The following is a 9,440-nucleotide window of genomic DNA, read 5'->3' as shown; positions in this document are numbered from 1 at the left end:
TTCTCCAGACAACCCTGCCCGTGCTCCCCTGCCCGGGGCTGTTGGGGTTTGGCTCTCTGGAGCTCGGAGGGATCGTGCTGGGATGGAGCTGCAGCACGAGCCACAGAGAGCCTGGAGAGAGCCCACATCCCACGGGAGATGGGAAAGAGAGCAGGATTGCCCAAAAAAAGGGGCCAAGATGGGATTCAACATGCAGCAAACCTGCCTGGTGTCAGTGCTGCGGGTCAGAGCGGCGCAGCGGGAGCGAGCGCTGTTACATAAAGGGATGGGGAGCAGCCCAGCCTGGATGGAGGAAATGAATCCAATTACAGGATGAAGGGCACAGGGAGAGGATGGACACATTTGGTCTGGAGCAAATCCCTAAAAAGCTTTATAGCAGGGGTGGCAAGAGGAACGAATCATGGTGTGGGACACGCGGCCACCACCGAGAAGAGCTCGCCCTTGGAATGGGGCGGGAGGCAGGAATGGGGCTCTGCTCCTGGCTGAGGGAGCAACACTGCCAGGATGTGGTTCTTCTGGGAGCTGGGACACCAGTTTGGCTGCTCCTGGGAATGCTGGAGCAAGGAGCCAGCCCAGCCAGGCAGCAGGGAACAGCCCTGCTGGAAAGAGGAAACAAGCAGGCAACCCCCAAATTTCCTCCGTGCTGATTCCCATAAGATTATAACCCAGCTGCCCGTGTCACAGCAGGCTCCAGACTTCCACTGAGAAAACTAAAAGCTTGTATTAGAAAGAGGGAAAAAAAAAAAAAGAAATGACCCAGTTATGACAAAATGAAGCAGCACGTTCACGGCATCGCTGTGGAAGCCCATGAGCAGCCACAACAAGGCCCTCGGGAGTAACAGGATTCCACTTCAAATGAGATTTACAAATTTAAAATAAAAGAGCTGGATTCTTTCTGTGTGCCTGAACCCCCTTTCCTGGCTGCTCAGCCAGCCTCCAGTGGACGCTGCAGGGTGGGGAGGGGTGCATGCACTTGCATCCCTTGGGAATTTGGGAAAAGTCTGCCTCTCTGACTTTGTGGTCAAGCACCTGCCCCGTGTCAGGAAAAGTACACAGATCCCTGGTAACTCCCCTGGTAACTCCTGTCCCACCCCTCAGAGAGCCCAGAAACCACACCAAAATCCAGACTGGTTCCAGTTTGCCAGGCTGGAAGATCAGAGCGGCGTTTTTGCCATCACCCCTGGCAGAGCACGACTCGCTCTGGGTGCAGCTGTGGGAGCGCTGCTGGAGCTGCTGGGATCTGCTGGGATCTGCCAGGATCTTCCAGAGCTGCTGGGATCTGATGGATCTGCTGGGATCTGCCAGGATCTGCCAGAGCTGCTGGGATCTGCTGGAGCTACCAGGATCTGCTGGAACTGCTGGGAACTGCCGGGATCTACCAGGATCTACCTAAACTTCTGGGATCTGCTGGAGCTGCCAGGATCTGCTGGGATCTGCCAGGATCTGCTGGGATCTGCCAGGATCTGCCAGAGCTGCCAGGATTTACTGGAGCTGCTGGGATCTGTTGGGATCTGCTGGAGCTACCAGGATCTGCTGGATCTGCTGGGATCTGCCAGGATATATCAGAGCTGCCGGGATCTGCCAAAGCTGCTGGGATCTGTTGGGATCTGCCGGAGCTACCAGGATCTGCTGGGGTCTGCCAGGATCTACCGGAGCTGCCAGGATCTGCCAGGATCTACTGGAGCTGCCAGGATCAACCAAAGCTGCCAGGATCTGCCAGAGCTGCCAGGATCTGTTGGGATCTGCTGGAGCTACCAGGATCTGCTGGGGTCTGCCAGGATCTACCGGAGCTGCTGGGATCTTCTGGGATCTACTGGATCTGCTGGGATCTGCCAGCTGTGCCAGCTGCTCCTCGCTGTGGGACCAGGGGAATCTCTTGCACACTTGCCCACTCTGCCACAGCCCCGGGCTGTCACCGAGGGAGAAGTGTTGACAGCAGCACACGGAGCGGAGCAGGTTCGCAGCTGAGCCGGGATTGCTCAGCTCTTGGCAGGGAAATGACAGGGCCCAAAGCGTGCCTGTCTCTCCAAGGAAATCCTACAGCGCTTGGGGAGACATTACCTGGGAAGAAAAGGCTGGGAGCTGACAGAGAGTGCAGGTACCAGGAGAAGAGTTTGGCGCTGGGGAGCTCTCCCCACATCCCAGCTGCTTCACGGCTTGTGGGGACAGCCTGAGCAGGATGGAGATGGAGAACCTGCAAGGAAAATGGGAGCTGGGGTTGCTCCTGCTCAAATTTCCTGCTTGAAAGACAAAAGACAGCCTGCTGTGCACTGTTATTTTTTAGGACAAAAGCAAGGTCACCTCCCCATCCACACCCAGCCCCTGTCCTGAGTGGGTGCCCAGGGCACAACCACAGAGCCACAGAGCCACCAGCCATGGCCAGGTAATCCCTGCTGGGGAAGGCCAGCCCAGTGAACTCAATTGTAAATACATCAGTGTCCTCCTTCTCCCTGCTACACGTTTAAATCTATTTGATCCACTCTAATGGATTGATCTACAAGTTTGTGCACACACATCCTGCTTTGGACGGGCGGCTGGCAGCGCCTCGCCCATCACGGCCTGTCAGCTCCACTCAGCCTCACCTCCAGCGCAGAGCGAATCCAATTACAGGATAAAGGGTTTTCTTCCCCTCCATATGGTCTCTATAACGCCGTGGCTTTATCTTGCCTTAACCCCTTTCCTGGCGAGGGAGCTCACAAGCCCGGCCTGAGCGGCTCAGCGCCGCGGCCCGGGGTGGCTGCTATGTGATACGGGAAACGGGGTCTTCCCAGGGCACCCCAAAGCACTTCTTCCCTCTTTTCCTGCCCACTGAGGAGGAATGAGCCCCACGGGAGGGAGATTCAGGGCAGCACTGGTTACAGAACCAGCCAGAAGCACAGGAGTGAGCTCAGTGTGCAGCCAGAGCCGTGCTCACAGCCGGCACAGCCCAGCACCAGAGCTCAGCGCAGATGTTCCCTTCATGACTGATTTGTTGTGCTTTTGCATTTCCCTCCACCTTGCTCTGCCAGGTGTTCCCTGCAGCTCCTGTGGCTCCTGTGCCCAGCAGGGCTGGGGATGGGCACCACAAAGGGAGAGCCCAGCTCCCCTGTGTGAGCTCTGCCTGCCGCTGATCCCTGAGAACCAGGCATGTCGGCTCTGTGCAAGCCGGTTATTTGATTATAATTATCATCCCTTGCTTTACACAGCACATGAAAGCCCAGAGCAGCTCAGGGCCCCGTCACGCCGCGCGCCAACAAACAACGAGCCAGAGACAATCCCAGCTCAAAGCAGGAAAACCTGCGAGGGGCACGAAAAGCCTTTTCTTGAGCACAAACACAGAGCAGCAAATCTCTCCTCCCGCATTAGGCAGGGCCTGGAATTTGCTGTTGCTGTAGAGTCAGCACAGAAAACAACTGGGAGCTCTCCTGGAGAGAGAGCAGCTCATAAACTTTCCCTGCTAAGAGACAACAAATTAAAGCCATCTCTGTGACAGGGCTGCAACAGGAGCCGAGGTTGCATTCAGGACACGTCCTGGAGGGACCAGCCACTCTCCTCGGTGTCATTTCCCTGCTCTGGGTTTACTCGAGGCCTTGGCCATTGCTCCGGTTGTGCTGACCTGCCCGGAGCTCTAAATCCACCGGGCTCGGGGCAGTGACCCCAGGGGACACAGCTGGGAGGGGACAGCCCTCTCACAAAGCACAGCTGGCTCAGCCTCGCCTGGTCCTGGTGGGCTGAAACCCTCTCAGTCCAGTCCAGTCCTCTTTCAAGTCTCTCTTGTCCCTTTGAAAGGCATCTGGGGACCACCCATGAAGCCAAATCTCCTCCACACTCAGCTGCCAGGGTGAATGGAGAGGATCTGCTGAGCCAGGAAAGGTCCCTCTCCCAAAAAGTGCAGCTGAGTGTTCCCCCAGCACCCAGACTCAGTGTCCCTCTTCCCCCCACAGCTTCCTTTGCACCACTCTTGGCTTTAGAAGAGGGCAGGACACCCCAAAGAGGTGCCAGGAAGGGATGGGAGGTGACAATTAACTTTCCCATGGGCTACCCATGGTGTCCACATGTAAAACCTTGGAGAAGCACCAGAGCTTTGGGATGCTGCTGGCACTGGCAGCGAGGCATATGTGTTTTTGAAGTGAAATATTGGAGCTGAAGACTTGCTTTCTCTTTTGAAGGTGGGTCACCACAGTGAAATATTGGAGCTGGAGAGAGTTGCTTTCTCCCATGGGAACCGGGAAGTGCACACTTGGAACTGAGATGAATGCACAGCTGTTTTTGTGGATTAGAATTTCTGGGATCTCCTTTGATATTCAACTCATTCTGCAACTGTGTGCCCAACTTTTGTACATCTGGAGCCTGACCATGGCCAGGAGAGGCAGGAAATTCCTCCAGGGAAAGCTCTGTGAGAAGCAGGACCATGGGACTCCTCCACTTTCCCCTCGTCTCCTCAAGGAAGACCTGGAGCAGGAATTTGGTGCCTGATTCCAAGAGGCACATCCATCCCGTGGGGAGCCTTCTTCCTGGGGCACCTGAGGCTGACCTGACCCAGTTCCCTGCACCTCGTCCTACTTCTGCTCCTGCAGATCAGGGATTAGGACACCATCCACCCCAGCTCCCCCTTAGCCTTCCGCTCCGGCCTCCAGCTCGGAGACGCCCCAGGCGTGCAGGAGACCTCATTCATCCCACGGGACAGCGGTGACTTTTTCCATGGGCCGTGCCTTGAGGAGGAGGAGGAGGAGGAGGAGGAGGAGGAGGAGGAGGAGGCCCAGCTTACCTCATTATCCGATCAGCTCCTTTAACACCCCACTTCCCCAGGATTAATGGAAGAGCTTCCCTAAGGCGCCTTAGGCAGCTCCCCTGGAGAAGGAGCACCCATGACCCAGAAGGAAGAAGTGGGGAAGAAGAACTTGGGTGAGGTGGAGCATTGGTGCTGGCCCTGCTGGGAATGGTTTCCCAGGCTCGTGTGTGCTGGGATCCTGGGAAAAGCTCCCACATTCCATGCTGGGATCCTGGGAAAAGCTCCCTTCCATCCCTCTGGCTCTCCCAGGCTGCGCTGGTCTCTTCACTCTCTGCAGGGAGCTCAGGACATCTTTGCTGTCCTTTGCCCTGTGGCACAACCAGGGGTGGGATCAGGGTTGCACAGCCAAGAGCCCTGTCCCAAAATGCTACATTTACAAAAAAATTACCAACTGCAATACCTGTGGGATGGGAAGGGGCTTCCCCTCCTACCTTTGCCCAGCTCCAGGCCCTTGGCTGTGTCAGCAGAGCCTGGATTTGGGATGCAGACCCCAGCAGCCCCCACACTGAACCAGGCGCCCGAAACAGAGCCCAGCCAACAGCTCAGACCCACAAAGCTCAGTCCAGTCTTCCCCCAGTGACCTCCCCAAGGTCAGTGGGGCAGAGCTGGCCACTCCCCAGTCCTCAGGTGGTCTCACGGGGTCCTTCAGCCGCCCAGGGACACCCCAAACCTGTGACACACTGTGGACCCCAGAACATCCCATTTACACATCGGCCACTCCCAAACTCCCCACTGCTCCTCCCACCTTTGCCCCTCTTTTCAAGCTCTCCCCACCCCATCCCTTCCTGCCCCCAAACATTAAACACTTAATGGCAATTAATACGCTTTAATGCAGGTTTTGGGGCCAACTGGCTGCTTAGAGGGTGCTTAAACCATCAACCCCTCTCAATCCCGTTGGCCTTGTCATACAAAGTTAGCCGAGCCCCTCGTCAGCCTCCCCCCTCCCTCGAGGAGGCCGGAGGGTATAAAACCACCCCAGATGCGGCACCGCCAGCCCCCGGCGCGGCACAGGGCAGGGCACCACCTCCATCCCCTCAATTCTGCTGCTCCTTGCCATTCATTCACCCTTTGGGTTGGAGGGGAATCCTCTCACTGCGCGCTTTTTGGGAGGGGTGGGGCTTCCCTTTTTTAATTAATCAGGGTCGGAACGCGATTCATTGCAGAAAACCCCTCCGGCAGAGCAGCTCCCACAGCCAGGGCAGGATGAACGGGACGGAGGGGATCAATTTTTACGTGCCTATGTCCAACAAGACGGGGGTGGTGCGGAGCCCCTTCGAGTACCCGCAGTACTACCTGGCCGAGCCCTGGAAATACCGCCTCGTGTGCTGCTACATCTTCTTCCTCATCTCCACCGGCTTCCCCATCAACTTCCTCACCCTCCTGGTCACCTTCAAGCACAAGAAGCTCCGGCAGCCCCTCAACTACATCCTGGTCAACCTGGCGGTGGCTGACCTGTGCATGGCCTGCTTTGGTTTCACCGTCACCTTCTACACTGCCTGGAACGGCTACTTCGTGTTCGGCCCCATCGGCTGCGCCGTGGAGGGATTCTTTGCCACGCTGGGAGGTAAGGGATGGGAATGGGGGCGTGGGGCTTCTTTCTCCAGGGCTTTGGGAGTCTGCTTCCATCTCTTCTTGGCACTGTTGGGATGTGCAGCATCGTTCCCCCTCATGTGGCGCTCGCCCTGCGCTTAAAATGGGGGAGGAAAAGAGATTTCTGCGTGTTTGACCTCGATAGCAAGAAGCCTCCATGGCATGGTGGCAAGGAAGGGAAGTTTGGGAAGGGATCCTTGTTTGCAGGGTCCAGCCTGGCGTCACCTGGCCCTGCTGGTCAGTGGGGGTGTGATGTGTGGTTACCACAGACCTGCCGGGGATGACCACAGCGTGTTCCCGAACCAACGCCAAGCAGCTCGGACCAAGCACAGGCTCGGACTTGATCGCCTTAGAGGTTTTTCCCAACCTTCACAATTCCATGATTGTTCCTTTGCCCTTTCTGGGGAAATGGAGGGTTTAGAAGGGGAAGAGAAATCCCTCAGGAAGGGAACCCCACAGAAGGGCTAGAGGCATAGAGAGATGAGAAGGCTCAGGAGGAGGATCCAGGGTGGTTCTCAGGTTCCACAGGGATAGCTCAGCTCTGTCCCAGCTGCACCAGATTTGGGCGCCCTTGGGATTTTCCTTGAGGCATTTCTCAGGGACACGCACGAGTGCTGCCAACACTTTGCCCTGCGGAAAAACAGGGAGAATTCACTCGGCAGCCGGAGCCCACGCAGCCAGCCCTGCCCACGCCACACCTCGTGATGGATCTGACAGCCACCAGTCCTTGTTGGAGAGACCCAGAGCCACCACAGGGACTTTGATTTCCTTCCCCTAAACAATGCTATTTCCCACAGTGAAGCTGCTCTGAAAATACACATTTTAAAAATACGGATATTCTGCCAAAGGCACAGCTGAATGTCCTGATCCAAGCCAAGGAGCAAGGAAAGGCTTGGGTTTGGGGTCAGAAGACCCCAAAGTCTGCTCCATCCCTGCTCACTGAGCCTTGGGCAGCGTTAGTTTGCCTTCCCAATGTTTGTAGCTCAGAGGAGGAGGAGGAGGAGGCTCCTGTTCCCAAGGAAGGAAGTTGGCTGGGAAGCAGCGGCTGTTGGAGCAGCAGGTCCCCAGCGAATCCCAGCACAGGGTGTCGTTATCAGCAGCTTATCACAGCTGGGGGCATTAGCAGGCTTACAGCACCGACTAAACGCTCCCAAATCCCCTGAAGTTTAATTATCCCTCATAAATACATGTGCACATTTCCCACCCACACAGTCCCCCCTCCCCGCACTTCCCCCTGATCCAGCGCCAGCAGAAGGCTGGTGAAATGCACATTTAAAGGAATCAACAGGTTTGGAGGCATCTGGCAGCATTGCCAGGGATTGTGTTTCCCCATGCTCAGGTGGGATTCACTCCCTTGATTCTTAATTTATTAAACCCCTCCGCCCCCAGCATCCCCTCAGCTCCCAGAGCTTCTGCACGTTACGGGTGGAGGATTCCCCGTTTTCTAGCAGGATGCTGCTTATCCCACACTGATCCCTCTGCTCTCCTCTGGAAGCACCAAGGGAAGGTGGAGCCCAGAGGGGCACTGACCCCTCCGTGGGCTCTTCCTCTCCTCCCCGTAGGCCAGGTCGCCCTGTGGTCCCTGGTTGTCCTGGCCATCGAGCGCTACATTGTCATCTGCAAGCCCATGGGCAACTTCCGCTTCTCCGCCAGCCACGCCTTGATGGGCATCGCTTTCACCTGGGTCATGGCCATCTCCTGCGCCGCCCCGCCGCTCTTCGGCTGGTCCAGGTGAGCCCGAGGGTCCCCAGCAGCTCCCGGACCCCTCCAGCCCTGCAGGGAGAGCAGGCGGCTCCCACAGGGAAGCGCTTGGCCTTGGAGGAGGGAAATGAATGTCCCGTTCCTGTGGGAGGGAGGGAGCGTCACAGCAAGGTGACACTGCGCGCTGGAGTGCGCCCAAACCACCTGTGCCACCTTCCAGCCTCCCCCATCCTCAGGGAATTCCATCCCTGTTGCCCCCCAGGAGGGTCCTGGAGCAGATTCCCACCTCTCTCCCTGCCAGGTACATCCCGGAGGGAATGCAGTGCTCCTGCGGGCCCGACTACTACACCCACAACCCCGACTTCCACAACGAGTCCTACGTGCTCTACATGTTCGTCATCCACTTCATCATCCCCGTCGTCATCATCTTCTTCTCCTACGGACGCCTGGTGTGCAAAGTCCGGGAGGTAACGGCCGGAGGGGACCACAGGGACAGGGGGGCGGCTCGGGCAGGACGGGGGACATGGGCTGGGGGTGCAGAGCTGCCCCCCACCAGCCCCTGTGTGCACAGGCAGCTGCCCAGCAGCAGGAGTCGGCCACCACCCAGAAGGCGGAGAAGGAGGTGACGCGGATGGTGATCCTCATGGTGCTGGGCTTCATGCTGGCCTGGACGCCCTACGCCGTGGTGGCGTTCTGGATCTTCACCAACAAGGGCGCCGACTTCACGGCCACGCTGATGGCAGTGCCTGCCTTCTTCTCCAAGAGCTCCTCCCTCTACAACCCCATCATCTACGTGCTCATGAACAAACAGGTGAGACGCCCCCGGGGCTGGGCAGCACTTCTGGGAACTCCACGGGCACGTTGCTCCTTCCCAGAAGGGATCTCAGTCCATGCAGGGACTCCTGGGCCTGCAGCACGTCCCTGCTGGCCCCCCAGTGCCACCATTGTCATTTCTCTCCCCTCCCCAGTTCCGTAACTGCATGATCACCACAATCTGCTGCGGCAAGAACCCCTTTGGGGATGAAGAAACCTCCTCCACCGTATCCCAGAGCAAGACCGAGGTCTCCTCCGTCTCCTCCAGCCAAGTATCACCCGCATAGAGCACGGACAGTTTGAACTGGGGTGACCTTTCGAGCTCGGGGACCCAGACAGACGCCCCACAGCCATTCCCTCGTGCCCTGGCCCCTCCCCTGCAGGGGAATTTAGCCGTGCCCGTCCTGCCATAGCTGTGCACACCCCACCCCACACATCCACGGGGACCCACACGTGGCACTCTGAGCTCTGCCACTGCGAGCCCAGAGCCGTGCCCCAGCTCCCAGGAGCTCGTCACCTCTGGGGGACTGTCCCTACCTGTCCCCATCGAGTTGGAACAGCAGCA

At 57.7% G+C, this 9,440-nt stretch overlaps 1 protein-coding gene across 1 annotated transcript; it reads left to right on the top strand.

Annotated features, from left to right (window-relative positions):
- The first annotated feature begins 5,951 nt into the window (after window positions 1-5,951).
- On the top strand, window positions 5,952-9,184 carry LOC751972 (RH2 opsin). The gene is given in 5 exon segments (NM_001076696.1): window positions 5,952-6,335; window positions 7,924-8,092; window positions 8,364-8,529; window positions 8,634-8,873; window positions 9,031-9,184. Coding segments are annotated over 5 exon segments (1,068 nt in total). The 5' UTR covers window positions 5,952-5,974; the 3' UTR covers window positions 9,163-9,184.
- Window positions 9,185-9,440: the final 256 nt, after the last annotated feature.

Source organism: Taeniopygia guttata, chromosome 26 (assembly GCF_048771995.1).
Source record: "Taeniopygia guttata chromosome 26, bTaeGut7.mat, whole genome shotgun sequence".
NCBI classification, from domain to species: domain Eukaryota; kingdom Metazoa; phylum Chordata; class Aves; order Passeriformes; family Estrildidae; genus Taeniopygia; species Taeniopygia guttata.
This window is presented reverse-complemented; position numbering and strand designations above follow the sequence as displayed.